This window comes from Pleurodeles waltl, chromosome 6 (genome assembly GCF_031143425.1).
Source record: "Pleurodeles waltl isolate 20211129_DDA chromosome 6, aPleWal1.hap1.20221129, whole genome shotgun sequence".
Lineage (NCBI taxonomy): Eukaryota > Metazoa > Chordata > Amphibia > Caudata > Salamandridae > Pleurodeles > Pleurodeles waltl.
The window spans coordinates 53,213,722-53,233,543 of record NC_090445.1 but is presented as its reverse complement, the minus strand read 5'-3'; the positions used below and the strand labels follow the sequence as shown (position 1 = coordinate 53,233,543).

General features: G+C 43.4%; 1 protein-coding gene across 1 annotated transcript in view; it reads left to right on the top strand.

Annotated features, from left to right (window-relative positions):
- The window catches only part of LOC138301475 (complement C4-like), a 685,953-nt gene that overhangs the window by 208,007 nt on the left and 458,124 nt on the right, over positions 1-19,822 (top strand). Inside the window, exon 16 of the mRNA XM_069241987.1 lies at positions 6,480-6,606. Coding sequence (XP_069098088.1) covers positions 6,480-6,606 — 127 coding nt within the window. The remainder of the gene's footprint in view (positions 1-6,479; positions 6,607-19,822) is intronic.

Genomic DNA, 19,822 nt, shown 5'->3' with positions numbered 1-19,822 from the left:
GGCCAGCCCCAGCTGGGTCTCCGCCGTCTTCTTGGTCCAGCGGCGCAGGTCCTCCCTACTCTTGCGGCAGTGGGTGCTCTGCCTGTGATAGACCCCCAGGGTCCGCACCTCCTTGCCGATGGCACGCCAAATACCCTTTTTCTGGTGGGCGCTGACCTAGTGTGAAAAGATAGCGGAAAATGTAATTACCCACCCGTCTGGACCGTCATACTCATTGCCCACCAATTCCCACCCATGCCCTGATGCACATACACTGGCCACCTCTCATGCAGCAGTCTGGTCAGGATGCCTTAGCACCCCACAATATGTGGCTTACATCCACACCACTCCAAACAGGCATTGCCCACACATCATGCTCACAGTGTACACACCTGTTTGTCTAGAGGACCTTAGAGTAATGTGTACTGGGGGAGGACCCCATTCACCAGTGTCTCCAACTCCTCTGCAGTGAAGGCAGGGGCCCTTTCCCCAGGCACTCTAGCCATTGTCGCTTCCAGACTCAGGTCACAGCAGCATTTGCAGTGTAGGTCCTCTCCTGTTGATGGTCAGGTAGCAACTGAGTGAATAGCTAGAAAATGTCGGTGACATCCACGGCTGTGCGTACCGTCACCACCTGCGTACATCGCCATTGGCTCCTGGACCCATAGGGCCCAATGACTACCAATGCGGAGTTGCGCAGTGGTCATCGGCTGCCTACCGTGGCGCAGCACAACGCCAGCGCAGTTACCTCATGTCCCCTTGTCCCTCCTCACAGGTCAGGCAGCCGCCATTTCAGGGGGGCACATGGCATGGCACCTAGCTCCGTCACAGCACATATTGGCACATGTACTGACTCTCAAATTCACACACTGCTTCTGTGACATTGATTCAAAAACAGTTGTGCCATCTCTGTGGAACATGACCTTCTGCTCATCGTTCTCCTCCATAGGCTACAACCGCTGAGGCAGATGATGAGATGGCGGTATCCTCCGGTGTACAGACCCCTGATGGACCTGTCGACAATGGAGGGCAGACACATTATCATCACATACAGACTTGATCGTGACACAATCCAAGAACTGTGTGCCCAATTGGAGCCAGACCTGTTGTCAGCTATCCCCCAGCCCACATGAATCCCCCCTCTAGTGCAGGTTCTGTCAGTGCTCCATTTCCTGGGGGGAATGTGTCGGGTGTATACTGTGAGGTGCGTGGATGTTGTATGGGTGATGGTGTTCTGTGCCTCTGATTGAGTGTGTGCTCTTTGCTTGTCTCTCTGTGCTTGGTCTCTTTTTTTTGTTGTAAAGGGTTGTGGGTAATGTGGGTGTATGTTTTTAAAAAATTACAAACATATATAAGTATACATGTAAAAATTATTTACAAGAATCCTATATACAGTACAATAGGTATACGTGGCAGACATGTGGTGTACAAGTAATGACTATTAATTGCGTCCCACATGTAGCCAATGGAAGCATGTGTCTCTAGGTGAAGTGATACGGACACTTCGTGCAATGCAACTTCTGTATATGTTTCACTACCGGCCCAGCTGCAAGTGATACATCAAGGACGATTCTTTTTCTTTTGATACTCCTGAACTGGCCTATGAGTGACTAGAGGAGCAAAGCCCTCCACGTTTGGGTCAGTGTGCCGCTCCCCCGCTGCTGCAGGTCACTTCATGACAACTAAGACTGCCAGAGTCCTCCGTTTGTTACCTGTGTCCTGTTTTGTTGCTGATTCTGCTAGTTTTCCTGCTGCTCTGGCTGTTTTTTTCCAGCTACCTCCCACTTCCCGCCTCCTCCCAGCCCCTTCCACCTCCCAGGATAAGGTATAGAGGCCGCAGCGCAGCACCAGTGAACAGGCCATTGTTCTCTGCGTCAGTATGCCGGTCTCCCCTCCACTGCAGGTCACTGACCTGGGAACCAGGACTCTGCAAGAGTCCTCCATTTGTGAACTCTGTCCAGCTTTGTTGCTGATTCTGCCAGTTTACCCCCATCTCCTGACATTTTTCCTACTACATTCTGCTCCCTGCCTTCTCCTAATCCATTCCACCTCCCAGGACTATTTATAGAGGCTGCAGTGTGGATGTGCGCAGCTGATGTGCCAAAGGAAAGACCGTCTGCGCCCGTCCGCACCTGGACTGCGCCCAGCACCAGGAACCATGGCTCTTCCACTCCATGCAGGTACACCGCCATTGACGTCTGAACCCTGGATCCTAAACGCATTGAGAACAACCACTGCTGCTGCACATCTCCTTGGACCACTAGAGGGCCGTTCTCCTGCCGGCACTGCCGCTTCACTGGCAGCACCAAAGCAACCAGTGAGAGGCACTGTGCGCTAGCTGAAAGTCAGGCCAACAGTTTCCAGAAGGTGTGGGACCGGCTCAGTCGCCCACAATCGGCAGTGCTCTGCCCTAAAACTAGGCAGTCCCAGAATAGGAACAGTACCACATCCTAAAGAGACTACAGACAATTCAAAACTCAGCTGCAAGACTCATCCTCGACCTATCAAGGTGGACCCACATCACACCCCACCTTAAGAAGCTACACTGACATTTCTGGCAATGCCAGTTCAAGATGTTGACTAGTGCATACAAAGTCCTGCACAATATAGGACCAGCATACATCAACCAGCGTATGACCTTCCACCAACCAACTAGACACCTACGATCCACCTCCCACTTCCTCAAAGAAACCCCCTGGATCTGCTGAGCCAACAGCAGAGGACGTTCTTTCTCTCATCTGGTGGGCAAAGCTTAGAACAACCTTCCCCTGCACCTCAGGGCCACCTCATCTCTCCTGCAATTCAAGAAAGGACTCGACCTGGTTGTTCAAATGAACTGAGCATCACACAGCAGCTAGCAACTCCAATGCCTTGAGACCCTCAAGGGTGATTTGCTGCACTTTACAAATAACTGATTAATTGATTGATTGATATAGACCGACATAATGGATGTGAAAAATGCCAGGGATTATAAGATAAGTGTCATGAATCAGTAATGCGATGAACAATAGATTTAAAAGTGGGGTAGTTATGCATTATGTCAAAAGGTTATCCCTCGCAGTTCTTCTCCTGCAGGAGACACACCTATTTGGCACCAATTGTGTCTTTCAAGCAGACACAGATATAACAGAGTATACCATGCAGGATTCACTTGAGGATCCAGGTGGGTGTCTGTGCTGCTACACAAATTCTTTTCATTAGTGGTAATGGATATACAACGGACACACAGTGACCACCTGGGGATTTTAGTGTGAATTGTGGGTCAGCTAAAAAGGGTGATCCGGACTATAGTTAGTGTATATCTTCCCCAACTCTTGTTGATGTTACACTGGAAGAGCTTTTTCACTTGTTTGTTGAGCCTCCCAATGCAAGACTCGTCGTGGAAAGTGACTTTAATGCACTCATGGATTTTGATAGGGATCCTACATCAGCTACACTGCACTGGCAATCAACAATTATTTCTGAGAGGTCAGCACCACTAAGGCTTAGGAATGCTTGGCATAAATGGCACTTGAATATACATTCTATTCACATTCCCATCAGAACTACTCTAGCCTGGGCTATTTCTTCATTCTTCAGTCCACTGGTAAAAATGGGGGAGGTAATGGGTGCCTGTACCCGGTTGCATTGCTTATCTCATCACTCTTCCATAGAAATTACATTGAGGGTCATTAGAGGAAAACTGTGTGGTCAGTCTTGGTTACCCATGAGATGGATGTCAGACATTCAGAGGCTTATTTACAAGTCTGTATGTGCACCGCCGGAATGTCACTTTTAGTAACGGCCTGGCGACCCACACTGCAGGGCCATAGCTACAACGCCAACGAAAATCATGGCTTTTCATGCCCTCTTAGATATGGACTGAGGCAACGAAGTGCAAGTCGTTTTGTTGCCTCACCCTGCAATAGAGAGGTGTGCCATGGGTGTTACGGTGGGTGTTCCCACATAACATCCATGGCATTCAACACATACCCAGATTAAAAGCCTACGCCACCCCAGGGGCATAAGGGAGGTGCAATGGGAAGAAATACTTTATTTCTGCTTGTTGTTCCTTTTTCTATGTGTGCATGGCACATAGAAAGAGGGTAACATCCCTTGTGATTGTTTTTGTGCAGGAAGATGTCCCTTTCTGCACAAAAACAATCTTCCTTGCAACTCAGACACCTTTGCACCAAGGTGCAAGGGTGCCTGCATCAGCGCATGGCAGCCCCTTGTGTGCCAGCACAGGGGAAAAGGACAGGAATGGAACATATGTCATATATATGATGCATTCCTGCCTTTTTCTTTTGACGCAGGGCAGCATGGCAAGAATCCTTGTGGCACTGCCCTATGCCAAAACCTCGTAAATGAGGCCCATAGTTCTTAAGCTTCCTCTGAGATGAAATTGATAACTATTTGGACCTGAACATGGGATCGGTGTCCTTAAAAGCCTCCCAATGGGAAGCACTGAAAGTCACTTTGGTAGCAAAATGATATCCTACTTAACTTGTTGAGCTGAAAGATAGACAAAGATAGGGAAAATGCCTTTATTGAGGATTAAATTGCCCAACTACAAGCCCGGTACTTGAGTTCCTTCGACAACAAAACTTTGCACCAGCTAGGAGTGTGTAGGTCAGACGTGAAGCATCGGTTGGCTGTCCTGACTTAGTGAGCATGGATTGCTTTGTAACATAAACTCCACGAGCGTGGGGACAAGACAACAACACAAGGAAACCTGTGCTCTGGTTGGCCTTCAGGGACATGAGAAACAGATTCATATCATGGACCTATGACACTGTAACCCTGTATGCTTCTCGCCCACCTGGGCAGCTTGAGACAATGCATCCAGGTGTAAGGGATCGTTTAAGTCCTGTGTTGTCAACCACAAGTAGGTTGGAGCTTGATTGACCACTCACTGAGGAAAAGTTATGTGAAGCATTGCCAGAAATGTCCACATGAAAGGCACCGGGGTCCAATGAGTTCCCCATTCAAGTCTTTAGAAATAAAAACTCTTCCAAGCTGACTCCCCATATTCTATGTTCAGTGAAACCCTGAAGATCAACATGCCACCCTGGCATCTTCGCAGAACTATGACTGCAGTAGTACCTGAGCCAGATAAATCAGTCTCACATTGTGCCAATCCCTTGGCAAAAAGGCTAGTTTGGATAACTCACATCCTAGTGCACCCAGATCAAAATGGCTTTCTGGTGAGGTGCTAGCCACTGCCTGAGACGGCTGAAGGTAACACTTTCATGGACCTTCTGTTCCCTCTAATAATGGAGCCCCTAGAGGAGGGGGTTAGGCGGGATGGACAAGTGTGGGGAATAAGATGGCACAATGTTATTGAAGATCACATATTTTTATACGCAGACAGTGTCTTGCTCTATATGCAGAAACCCACTGAGCCTATTCCACGCCTACTGCAGAAGTTGAAGATATATGGTGAGGGTATCGGGTCTCAGAGTGAATTAGAGCATAACCACGTTAAGTGGTCGGAGTGTGGTTTGGAGATCCCTGGAAAACCGACGCCGCACCGTAGTACATCACACTTGTCTCCTGGGACCAGCACATGAGCTGGAATCTTAATATGACCACCCAACGTCAAAGGGTTAGGGCATACATGGCCAATTGAAGTAAACTCCCCCTCATCATTATAGAAAGGGGAACCTTATTCAAAATGGTAGCGTTTCCCACAACTACTGTTTATACTTCAGAAATACCCATACAGACTCCCACCTAATTTCTTTTCCACACTTCAGTCCTCTCTGACAAGCTTTTTATTGGCTGGAGACCCTCCCAGGGTGGTCCACAGGAAGTGTGGGCAATCACCTTATGAGGGTGGGCTGGGTATAGTTGACATTGCAGCTGTACTACTAGGCTGCACAGCTTCTCTCCATAAAAGAGTGGCTGTTTTGAGATAGAGAAAACCAGGCATTTAGCCTGAAATTGGCAGCCATAGACATCTAGGGCCTGCTTTCAATACTATATAGGGGTAGGGTTCCTCAAGGGATGCCACCTCTTACTGCTATCCCTTTCATGTGTTGGTGTGAGTCTCTAAAAAAGGACAGGTTGGCAGAGACATCTAATATGGGACACCCCGCTCTGGCAGGGCAAATGACTTAGGGAATTGGGTTGACATAAGAAAGGCACCTAAGTAAACAGTGATATCTTCAAGGCTGCACATCATACAGTTGAAATACTTCCCCATAATTTATTATACTATATTAATCCCAAATAGCCTTGTCTGGTGATCGTTAGGACGTGCATGTAGAAATCACAACATGCAAAACACCAGTTATCCAGTGAACTGTTGGCCGCAAGCAAATGATAGGTTCCTAAGAAAATATTAGAGTAGAGGGTGGAGAATCCAGAATAGATGAGCAACGGTTGTCAAGCTCTTTTTCCAGAAAGAATTTGGTTAAGGTCTTTCTGATAACCAAACAATTTATTGCTTGCATGAGTGTTTGTTCCTTTGTAGACGTTCTCTTATCTACTCAAACCCCTTTGTGGGGTGCCTACAGGTTTTCCAGGCCATGAACGAATACGACCTCGGCTGCACGATGGGGAATGGCAAAGATTTCAAGGGTGTCTTTGAGGATGCTGGCCTGTCATTCATATCCAGCAAGATCTCCTCAAAACTCCGTGAAGGTAAGGTTTTTTGACTGTGTTCTCATTCACAGACACATCTCTCAATGTATGAATAAATGAAGTAGAATAATTATTTCACAATTCTTATACAGCCTTTCCATTCTTTAACCATCTTCCACCCATGAGACAGTCTGCTGAACACACAAACCATCACTCCCTCTTCCAAACTAGATTGGGACTGTCACCAACAAGACACCTTTATACGCATGCAGAAATGTTAGGCCTAAATTTGTCCCAGGTGTGGTGGAAAATTGAGATCAGGTTAAGTTTCTCTTCCAGGCAATCCTCATTAATAGTAATGAGCACTGAATAGCCTCGCCCACGTGCAGGGATCTGGAGCACTTTTTCTAAAAGTATACATATGTGTATAACAAGAATTTGTACCATAGTAATTTATATATATGTTTGCAGCCTAAGGAAGGTTAAAAATTGCCATATTTCATTGAATTTTCATTTTAAAAGGAAACCAATTAGAAGGCAATTGCAAAAACATGTGTCACTCTAAGCAGGTGACCCTAGACAATCTTTCACAAAAATTTTGTAAAAGGAAAAAGAAAGGGAATGTGACACATTGTTTGCCAATAGGCTGCATAGCAAAGCATGGAACAGAAAACTAGCACTGTGCCTTTAAGAACCTCACAGTATACCCCTTGTGTCTCCTCATGCCTCACAAGTGACAGTTAGATTGGTTTATTTTCCCGGCTCCTGGAAACAGGATCCTGGAGCACTGAGCTCTGCCTTTTCAGCTAAATTCGCAATTCTTCCATCAGAGATTTCTCTGACACTTTCTAACACACCACCTCCAAGAGTTTCACCAATTGAAGATTTGACAACTTTTAATGAGGTGCTTGTAAGAGGTGCAACAAAACTTAATACTCCTATGTCAGCTCCTACTACATCTACATTTGTCATCTTTGAGACCCTACATAAAAGAGCATCATCAAGACCTCTCCTCCCTCCGGTCCCAGGTCTTCTTGAACCTGCAATGCAGTTGTTACATAAACACCAGCGTCTATAAAAACTGCTCCATCTAAGCTCTTAAAAAAGTTCAAGCATCCTTTCTTTCTTTCCCACCATGGGATTCGATTATTGTGGCTGCAGCAAGAAAGTCACATATAGTGGCACCATCTTCCTCGGTACCACAAGATAAGGAGAGGAAAAAAAGACTCTCTGGAAAGAAAAATGTGGGTGCCTTGGCTATTACAATGAAAGCAGCAAGTCCTTATGCCCTTTACGGAAGATACAATAGATCCTTTTGGGACTCCCCACAAAAAGTGTACAGATAAACTTCCTAAGGAAGACAGGCAAGACTTTCAGGAGGTTACCACTGAAGAAATGCTGATATCAAATTAGATCAGTGGTTCAGCTGCTGACATTTTGGATTTATCCACCCATGGTTATTGTCATGGCATTTGTGCTAGGAGATCCTTGTGGCTTCCACTTACAGATCTAAAACCTGAAACGGAATCTTGAATACTGAGGCAGCCATTCTGAGGGAACACGCTGTTTGGATCTCACACAAGTGATAAAATGTCACAGATAAAGACTGAGTTGGACACCTTAAAAGCTGTGGGCCTAGAAAAGAAAAAACAATTAGAAAGAGATAGAGGACTTATGACAGGTCCAGCATACCATCAACACAGATCCTCTAGGGGAAGAGGAGGCCAACATAAACAATCTGCAGTGGGACAAATGCCTACCAAACAATGAGTCACATCTTCCCCCAGTCAGTCACACTGGTGGGAGGAAGTATTGTAACACATTTTTCAGAGTGGCTGCTGATATCTACAGACTGATGGGTTCTGAATGTTGTGCAGACTGGTTATTCTCTACGTTTCGAATACCGTCATCCACCTCTTAGTCCAACCAAAACATTGTAATATCAACAAGATCTATTACAGAAGGAGTTGAACATTTCACTGCTTGAAAATGCAGTGGAGGAGTTTCCTTCATATCAAAAAGGAGTGGGATTTTTTTCCTGGTACTTTTTGGTTCAAAAGAAAGGACCATAACAGGAATTCAGACCCATTTATAACCTCATGGTACAGAACAATAAAAGGGTGACTACTATGTATTGTAATGATTTAAAATACAGCATTTAGAAAAGTAAGTGACTTTAGATAGAGTGACTGACATTCATAGACAATATTAGATTTCTATGTACCCTGTTTTAGGAGAAGTATTTTGTTTTGGTCCTGAAGAAGTGTCGTTGGATTCCCCTGGGACCGTCTAGACGCGAAACATGTTGACCTATTAGAGAGGGACTCACATAATGGTGCTTTTCCCTCAATGTTGTTTATCTGAGTGAGTGGTACCAAAAAAAGGGTGACTACTATGTATTGTAATGATTTAAAATACAGCATTTAGAAAAGTAAGTGACTTTAGATAGAGTGACTGACATTCATAGACAATATTAGATTTCTATGTACCCTGTTTTAGGAGAAGTATTTTGTTTTGGTCCTAAAGAAGCGTTGTTGGATCCCCCTGGGACCGTCTAGACGCGAAACATGTTGACCTATTAGAGAGGGACTCACATAATGGTGCTTTTCCCTCAATGTTGTTTATCTGAGTGAGTGGTTGAGCATTGTACTCACTACACTCCTTCTTTTCTTTTAATCTTGGCCTTAACCCCTGTCTGACTCATTACATTTATGATTGATAGAGGGGTTCTGAGTCAATTTTAATTCTCTTGATCTACTCTCCTCTTTTTGATGTCTTGAGGCGGCTGTGCCCATTTAGTCATCTCAAATAAGCACTGAAAAGATCTCCGGAAAAGTGCCACCTTCTAGGGGAGCCCGTCAGACATTGCAGCGCCAGTCTTACGAGTAGCATGCCCTATGATGAAGCATGACATCCAGTTGGATGTGTGAAGGCTCTTGCTTCTGACTTTAGGGTCCCCTGTGCTTCTGTCTTACTCTTTTTTCTTTCGTTGAAACAGTGTACCACTTGTTTATATAGTCCTAAAGCACATTCTACATGGGGAAAGGCTGCTACCATAACTCTTCTTCAGAATGTTCCCATTTCAGAGATTTGTCAGGCAGCTATTTGAAGATCTGTTCATGAATTTACTAGACACTGCTGTCTAGATTCAGACACCAGAGCAGGCACTTAAGTAGGGCAGGCTTCTTTAAGGAACCTTTTCGGTGGTGGTTGGTGCTGTTTTTGTTTCATGTCCGCCTTTTTGTGGGATGAACTTGCTGTTCTATTTACTGCTTATGACTATTGATGCGGATCCCCTGGAAGAGAGGGAAAGGTTACTCACCTTTAATCCTAGTTCCCTTTGAGGGGAAAGCCTCATCAAAGTCATAAACAATCCTCCCACCTCCCTGGACATGAACTAATACAACTCTAAAAAGTCGCTTTACCCAGAATTCCTACTTTATCGAAAAATTACCTGACCTAACTTTCACCTGTGAGGCATGATGAGATACAGGGGAAACTGTGAGGTTCTTAAAGGCACAGTGCCAGTTTCATCTTCTATGCTTTGCATTGCAGCCTATTGGCTAGCAATGTCTCATACTCACTTTCTTTTTCCTTTAAAAAAAGAATTGTGAAAGATATTCTATGGTCACCTTTACATAGTGACACATGTTTATGCAGGTAGCTTCTTTTTCAAATGAAAATTCAATTAAATCTGGAAATTTTTAGCCCTCTTTAGGCTATAAACATATATATAAAGTAATATGGTACAAATTATTTTTATAAATATATGCATACTTTTTTTAGAAGTTCTCCAGGACCCCAACACATGCGCAGGACTTCTCAGTGCTTATGACTGTTGAAAATTCCCCTGGAAGAGAACTAGAATTACAGGTGAGTAACCTTTCTTGTTCACTGTCAGCAAAGTGATAATCACTAGACGCCCACTTTGTAAATGGTTATCATTTAGATTCGTCATATGTACATTAATTGCATTTTGATACCCTGTCACACCTCTAGAAAGACAGGGATAAGAAGGTTTTTAGTAGTTCAGCCAGATGTAGGTATTTCCTTCTTCCTTCTAGCCGACATAAGGGCTAATTGAAGAGCAATTTTCCATGATAGATACTTGAGTTCAGCATTGTGGATTAGTTTAAAGGGTCCCCTCATAAGCTGGGCCAGGACCGTATTTTTTTTCTGAATTATCTGGGGTTTCCTAACTGGGGGGTAAGCCCTAAAAAGTTCCAATAAGAATTCCTTTATCAGTCTGTCAGACAAGTAAGGATTCGGATTCCAAGATCTTCAGAACCTGCCAATTGTGAGGTAAATCCTGAACGAATTATGCAAAGTCCCAAATTGAGCTAAATTAGAAGGTAGGGTAGTACCTGGGATAGGGTGGAGGAAGAGGGATGGCAATCATTTGTCTAACACAAATTGCAGAATCGAGCTCATTTCACTTTATAGGACTTATTCATAGATTCAGCCCTTGCTTGAACTAATATATTTCTGCACTGTTATAGAATATTCAGTAGGTGTAACTCATTTTGTTCCTGAGCCAATGGTGCTAGATTGAGTGATTCTAGTGTTGGGTGAAGCACCTGTCCATTGTTCGTTTCCCAATTCCAAACTCTTCATACTTGATGTCTGGGAAAATATGACTCTATAGAAACACATGAGAACTTTTCACAGATTGGGCCTTATGGTAGCAAAAGGTAAAATAGCTAGACAAAGGGGGGCAGTGGAGGTGCCAGAGTTGAACACTTTGAAAAACAATATTGATTGGTGTGTTATGCCAAAAAAGTATGTACATTAATAGCACGGATGTCGGAAAAATTAAGAAAAAAACTAGACTCAATGAAAAACAGACAAGGGAATGCAGTAGACAGATGGTCATCTTGAGCCATGGAACCCACATTGAAAAATGAAGTTGCTCATTTAAATGGTGTGTTTTAGGAGAATGTGACAGATAATGTTTGTAACCTATTGCATATGCAAAGGTGTTGATGTGCTCTGATTCTGTGTCTCGAAAATAGAGCTACCCATAACAATGAAGCACCCACAGGTTGTCACCTAAAAAGTGTTTTTCAAGCATAAGCCGCATCCTACTCAATAGGGAATTATCTCACTGTATGCAAGACGTTTGTAAACTTAATTTCCTCACCAGCAATGGAGGCTCCCGTGCATCACCTTGAGTAGACACAGTCCAGCACCATGCCTGTTAACGAGTCCCAACTTAGGTAATTTACTTACTCTGGGACTCGTTTTAGGCCAATGAATCTTTTGACCCTGATTGGAGGCACCTTAGGACGAGATATCTTTACAGAACTGATAACGCGTCCCATCTTAGATGATTTAATTTGTCTCGGACTCATTTTAGGCCAAGGAATCTTTTGACCCTGATTGAAAACACCTTAGGACGAGACAACTAATCAGCATATAAATCACTAGGTCAAAAATGTTCTCAATATTCAATATGTCAAAGTAAACCAATCTAGATAAATGCATTAATAAAGTTTGATCACACCATGACCCTTTAACCATGAATAACCACACACAAATTAGCAAAATCTAAGTTATTTTATTCCCTATTGGCTACTCTCTACTAGCAAGTTTATTAGTCTCAAAACCAGAAAACACATCAGCAATGTCACAATGTGGCAACTAGAATAATATTTCATCAAGGCAAAGATCATAAACATTAGAACAAAGCACAACGTCAACATGGATTAACTTTAGCAGAGTATCATTAGCGCATTATTCAACAAAGTAATTTGTCATTTGTCTATTTGCGTCAGTTTTAGTGAACTCCTTAACTAATCTCGAATTAGCATTAGCATGTTGGGCTTCATGCAAAACAATTTAGCAACATAAATTTAGAAAACATCCAACTATGGTCTCTATCAAAAGGTAGCAGTTGGTAACTAGATAGGAAAGGCAAATAGACAATTACAATTTCGTTATCATATAGTTACCCTCCGTAATGGGTCAGCATACAGAGTCAGTCTTCGTCCTCAGGACATCAGTTGATTCGCCATCAGCCAGGAAACACAGCAAAGTTCAGCAAGACAGGCAATATTGGACACTTCCCTCTTAAGGAGGAAAAGTATGAATCGGGCAGGACAAAGAAAAGGATGCTTCGAAGAATTAAACAGCAAAGTCTTTAAGACAGACCCACGAAGAGTCCAGATAATAGCAAAGGCACGTAATGGCTGATTTCTCCTTGTGTCAAAGTATTATATCAAACTTGTTGTACAGTCCCCTTATTTTCAATTGGGCAAATTTTGGTGCATCATTATCTCTGTCAACTAATCAGGTAATTACCTCATTAGAATTGTCACTTTAGAACAGTTCTCACATAATTTATTGGCTCCTGAAATTGACGTCTACAACGGGTAGAATGTCAGGTACAAACTTTTATTCTCTCAGGCTCAGTCAGTAGTTCAATTGTCTTTACCAGTTCAGGCGACCTTGTACCTGTTACAAGTTTACACTGTTGCATTCAGCAAGAATGTCTCCTTGAGCAAGTCGAGCCTCATGAGAAAGAATTTACTACGGTTACGCACATCTTCTAGCTTCTGGAAAAATACAGCTACATGTCCTTCAGCAAGTCAGCACATTGCACGTTAGAAAAACTAATTTAATAGGAGACCGGCAGCTAGGCCCCGATTCATGCTAACTAAGGCCTAGTTATTAATGTTTAGCGACATCTTAACATATAACTCTTGATGCTAGTACAAAATCATACATTAGTTCATTAATAATTCATCGTTAGTCAATTTCATTTACCATCGTATACATTGATGGCCACTCCCCGTGAGCACATTTCAAACATGCGTTTAGTAAAAGCACAGTAATACAATTTCTGTGCGGCATCAATAGGCATTAATTTGCAAATATTTCATGTTAATTTTGATTATAATAACCACACTCCAACAACATGTATATCACTAGGCTAATAACCTCATCAATATTCACCATAACAAAGCAAAACAAATTAGTCAAGTGCATAAATGAAATTTAGTCACACCATGACCTTTCAGCCATGAATAACCACACAAGTGTAGTAAAATTTTATAATATTTATTCCCCATTGGTTACAATCTACTAGCAGGTTTATTAGTCTCAATACCAGAAAACACATCAGCAACGTTATAATGTGGCAACTCGAATAAGATTTGAGCAAAGCAAAGATTATAAACATTCAAACGAAACACGGAGTCAACATGTATCTATTCAGCAGAGTATGATCAGTACAAGATTCAACAAAGCAAGGATTTCCATCATTTGTCTATTTGCACTCAATAGTAGGGACTTCTCAATAACCTCGAATTAGCATCAGCATGTTGGGCTTCATGCAAAACAATTTGGTAACACAAATTTAGAAAACATCTTAACTATGGCCTCTGTCAAAATAGCAGTTGGTACCTAGAATGAAAAGGCAAACACACAATTACAATTTCATCATCATATAGTTACCCTCCGTAATGGGTCAGCATACAGAATCAGTCTTCGTCCTCAGGACATTAGTCGATTCGCCATCAGCCAGGATAGAACAGCAAAGTCTCAGCATACAGGGCAAAGTTCTTCCCTCATAGGGAGGAGAAGTAAAATTATCAGGCAAAGGGGCAAGAGTGGATGGTTTAAAGAATAAGACAAAAGTCTCTCAGGATAGTAGGTAACGGCAGGGGCTGAAGTCCGGTAATGGCTGATTTCTCCTTGTGACACACCGTTAAATTGAATTTTCCAGACAAGTCTCTAATTTCCCATTGGTCAGCATCCAGCGCACCATTTTCTCCATCCAATGATTTAGTAGTCACCTTACTAGAATTATCTACCTAAGACAGTTCTCATGCAGTTCATTGGCTCCTGTGATTTACGTCTTCATCGGGTAAAATGGCAGGTAGAAAAAGTTACACGCACGGCATCAGTCAGTAGCTCCATTGTCTTTACCAGTTTGGGCGGCCTTGTTCCTGTTGCGAATTACACTGTCAACAAGAATGTCTTCTTGAACAAGTCGGGTCTCATGAGAAAGAATTTACTACAGTTACACACATCTCTAGCTTTTGGAAAAGTACAGCATTGTGTCCTTCAGGGAGGCAGCACATTGCACGTTAGAAAAACACATTTAATATGAGACTAGGCAGCTAGGCCCATACTCTTACTAACTAGGGCCTAACGATTAAATTTGCAAATCCTTAACATATAACTCTTAAGGCTAATACAGAATCATATATTAGTACATTAATAAATCATTATTAGTCAATTTCATTAATCATCGAATACATTGGTGGCCACTCCCCGTGGGCACATTTCAAACGCGTACATTAATTTTAGTCTGTCACATTTTCTATGCAGCTTCATTACACATTAATTTGCAAGCAGTTCATGTTAATTATTGATTTTAAAATTACACTCCAACATGCCAAGTGAAGAACCAAGTAATGGAAAGCTACTCGTCAGAATGAATACCACACAGCCAGTGCTGGATTACCAAATAGGCAAAGTTGGCATGGGCCTATAGGCCCCACTCCTCTAGGGGCCCCGCGACAACGGATCAAAATAATATTGATTTAACTGATCTTGAAAGAAAATTAAAATCAAGCTTTCTTAAATTGTTTCCAAAAGATAGAAAAAATGAATCGACTCAAAGAAAACGAAAACTTTACATTAAAGACTCTATAGAGAAAATATTGTATTAATGTAATGTACCCATTAACAACTTAAAGTACAGGAACCACAGACATCAGATTCACATAAGAGTTTGTCTCTGATAATCTCATCCTCTGTCAGCTGCCAGTTTGTAAAAAATAAAATGGTGCAAACTACATACGTGTAATGTTTAGTTTTGTGTAATACAATTGGTTTATTAAAATTGTTGGTTGGTAAAAATGTAAAGCTTATTAGGAGATGATTAGCGAGGGGCCCCCGAAATTTAGACAGCGTAGGGGCCCCCACAGGGTTTTATCCGGCACTGCACACAGCCCCCTAAAATATGCACCGGAAGACAGGACCTAACACAGTCACATTTGTGTTTTTCCTCCTTACTGTGTGTTCCAGATCCGAAAATTTTAAATAAAATTCCCTAATCACCTAATTATGAGTTTGGCCAAACCACTCTCTTATAGGGGTCGGTGTTATTAACAGGGTCTGACCCCGGTCCCTTTGTTTTTGACTTACTGAAATCGTATTCGAATTCTGCTGAGGGCAGGAGAGAAGGGCTACTTGCATGATATATAGGATTATGCGCCGCTCATTCCCAGCTTGTCCTCCCATGCCCTTCAAGAGTTTATATTGAATCAAGTTTGGCCAAGATGCCAGGGCTAGAGGGTGCTGACAAACTTTTCCAGCGTTGTTGAGTGCAGAGGTGCCTGCTTAATCAATGAGCAAAGATAGTTTTCCTAACTATCACGACTTTCAGAAAGTGGGAAAAAACATAATTATTTCTAGAGAAAATATTCACAGGGTACTATTACAGCCTGCGTAGTTTCTGGTAAAAGGTGGGCCATAAGGCTCATCTTTAGAAATGTATTGGATAAACGCAAAAAAATAGTTTGTGGGATCTTTAAAAAACTATTAAGCCAAGCTTGTGCAAAAAGGTAAAGAAATGAATAACTGCAGCACCTGCAGGAATTAAAAGGACAACTAAATATTATTTTTCGGAGCCAGATCATTATGGAATAAAATGGCTGTTTGTGGGAATAGAGGAAAATCGGCAAACATCTGATCAGTGTATGTTTTTTACTGTCAATTTCCCCAGACGTCACTTTCCTAAATTATGATTTCATAATGAAATATCCTCCAGTTTGTGGAAGAAGAGGTTAATCTTGGGCAAAGTCAATCAGTAGAATTGCCATGCAAGAATATCACTCCGGTGGGAAAAACTTCTATTCTGCTAGAGATTTCTATCCGCAGATTCCTCAGTTTTTTAATATTCCATAGGCGTTAGACTGGATCTGGAATCTTTTTCGGCAGTACCTCAGCTTGCCGGTAGGAGGTGCCAACCGTTCGGCACTGATGCTGTTTCGCTCTGGAAATGATGTGCGCCGCCTACATAGGCACTTCTCCTGCGTTCTGATGTCAGTTCCTTTCTTCCTGTGGCAACCAATGTGGATTTGGAGCTACCTCTAGTCTCTTTGAGATCCTCTTTTCCAAAGAAAATTGCAGTATGCAAGGGAAATGTCAGCTCCCAAAATGACAAAAGGACTGTTAGAAGCAAATGTCTGTGAGAGGTTCTCAACAGGTTTGCCTGTGGTGCCTGTCTTGAGTCATGATTCTAAGGCCTGCAGCTCTTGCGCACCGATGAACCCGAAGGCCATACAGACACACAAGGTGAAACTTTACATCACCAAGCACCAGAAGACACCTCATTGTGATTCGTCAAAGTATAAAGATCATTCCTGGTCCAGAAGTAGCAGAAGTCAATCGCAAAGTTGTTTGTTGTCTCTCTCCAAATCTTCAGGTAAGTCAAAGAAAATACATAAAAAATCCAAGCGGACTCAGACCCTTTTCGCCACTCTTGTACTCCCAAGAAGGAGTCATTTTGTCACCACTCTTCACGATCCTGTTCCTGAAGCCGGTTGACTTCATAACCTATTCCTTAAATTTGTCACACGTGCGTCCCGGCGGCGCGGTCGTATCAGGTTGCGGCGGGGGCCGCAGTCTGATTTACGTGCCGCGGGGCCCACCGCGCTCCTTTTTTCCGGCTGCAGGTTGTCCTTGCTGCTGCGGCGGGGACAAGAGCCCGGAATTGGGCTTCTGTTCTCGCCGTGCATTTTGCACGGTGTGCAGATATCAGTTAGGTCCTTGGGCGCCACCCCAGCCTCTTTCTTACCTGGCATCTTCTTGGTTCTTCTTTCTTCTTTCTTCTTTTCTCCTTCTCTTCCTGGGGGAAGCCATCTTTGGCTATCCCATCATACTTTTCTCTCCTCTGGTCCCCTGCATGCATCTGTTCCCTTCTTTCTGTGGCGTTTTTCCTATCTGTTCTATTACCCTTTTCCCAATCCAAGATGGCTGTCTTTCCTTTTCCTGTTTCTTACTTCCTGTTTATATATATAAGGGCCTTAATTTCCTTTCTCCTTGCGTTGAAACACTGCTCTGTGGTGATTACGCTCCTGCTGGTTTTCTCTCTGATTTCCAGTTTTTCTTCCCTTGTTTTTTCCTGTTTTTTCTTGCATTTGTCCTGGTTCAAGTTTTTGATTTTTCTTGTGTCTTCCTTCTTCCAGGGAGTTCATATCTGGAGGTTTTTTCCCCTTGGGGTTTTTTCTCAGGGACTCCTTCTGGAAGGCACGGACTGTAACGGTGTCTACTGTCAACAGCACTGTGGCTACCGGAAAGTGTCGCCCCTGCCTCGGCCAGAGCTGGGCCTGCAAGAACCAAGGTCGCACTCCTTCTCCCTCTGGTTTGCTTGACATAACTTGTCCTGAAACAACCCGAGTTTCTGAGGCCGTCTGTGACACCGAGACAGATCCAAGAGTTCCGCGAGGCCATGCTCCGACTCTTCAAAACCATTTCAACTCCCTGTGGTGGACCTGCAGGCCTCAAAGAGCCAAGAAGTCCTCCATCTAGGATATCATCAACAGGTTCGACCTCAGCCTCTGTTGGACCCTCAGACACCCACACCAAGCTTCCCCTGAAAAGCGGTATCGACTCCGCCTCCTGTTTCATACTGCATATCAGTTCCCAAAGCATTGCCACTGATGCTGAAACCATTGCTGCCAGTTAACGAGGTACCCATTGTGCTCTTGTGTTCTGAGTTGGTGGTGCTACAACCTCAACTGAGACTGCACTGCATTTCTGTTAAACCACAGCCTGTGCTTGCCATCCTACCTCAACAAGGACAATCTTGCATTCCTTGCTTTGCACAGATTATGACAACCCTTCCATGAAGATATTTGGTATGATGACCTCCAGTAAGCCAGCAGTCTTGACACCCCTCCTAATTCTGGCCTTCTCACCCGCAGCACCTTCCACTGAAGAAAGTGCTCCTTAGGCTTATCTGCCCCACCTCACGAGCTGCATCACCCCTAAGGTTCTTTTCACAATTTCGGCAGAGGTACCCCAAACTGCCATCCACTTCCGCCTCAGCAGGGTGTCCTGGCATTCAAAGCTGTGGCACCCACCAACCCTGCAGTCAGGGTAAATGAGCTAGTCAGCCTACTGCCACCCCAGTTACCCCACCTGCCAAACCTCTTTAGCGTGCACATACTAGAGCACAGCCACCCGACTGGGGGTTGAACCCCAACATTCTTACCATTCCACATCGGTCAAACCATCACTTTTCTGGCATTCTTTGCTCCACCTCACACACCTAAGGAGAAGGAGAGACTGCATCGCTTGGACCTCAAAATAATAGCACTGAGCTCTCTTTTACATTGATCGTATCAGAGAAAATCAGGTGGACTATCAGCTCTTTCTGGGGTTCCCTGGACCAAAATAAAGGCACAGCTGTGAAGAAGCAGACCATCTCCCACTGGATTGTGCTTTGTATTAAGATCTGCAACACGCTCGCCAGATAGCAGCCTACGGAAGGACTGTGAGTTCATTCCATCTGTGCTAAAGCTGCTACCACTGCATTGGCAGGCAAATTTCTTGTCCTGGACATCTCCCAGGCAGCTGTGTGGGTGTTAATCCTCACATTCATGAAGCAATACTGTCTGGACAGCTGTGTTCTCCTAGAAGGGTATTTCACTCATTCAGGGCTGCAAGATATTTTGGTTTGAGTCCATGCACACACCCACCACCAAATAGGTACTGCTTTGGTATATATTGTAAGGGTGGGGAATCTGCGGTTAGAAGTTTGTATCAGAAGAATAAGTTATTAATTTGGTTTTTTTTCAGTGGTGGTAAACCAAGATTTTATTTTTCATTAATTGGCAATTCTGTACAGCAACTGCTAAAAATGTGTAATAATGATTTAAAACAACTATCGTTTCGCTAAATTGTGTACTGAAAAGAAAATGAACATACTAAAGCTAAACAAGAATGCAAATATGGCAACACACCAGTGAGTGTGCACATTGCAAAATATTTTTAAAACATCTTTGCTTCCCAATTTGTCAGCATTTGCAAAGAATGTGTGGCTTAGAGAGGCAGTGTAAAATGGTTGACGAGCAACACGCCAAATTAACCTTTTTCTTTCCCGTTGGCCCTTACACCTGCTTTTCACCCAGAGGCCTGCTCTGAATCCAGGTCAACTTTCAGACATTGCACACTGCATTATATCCTATGGAACTCATAATACCGCGAGCAGGATATCCGTCACATGTGGGATGGAGTAATCCCCTCCTCCGAAGTTGTA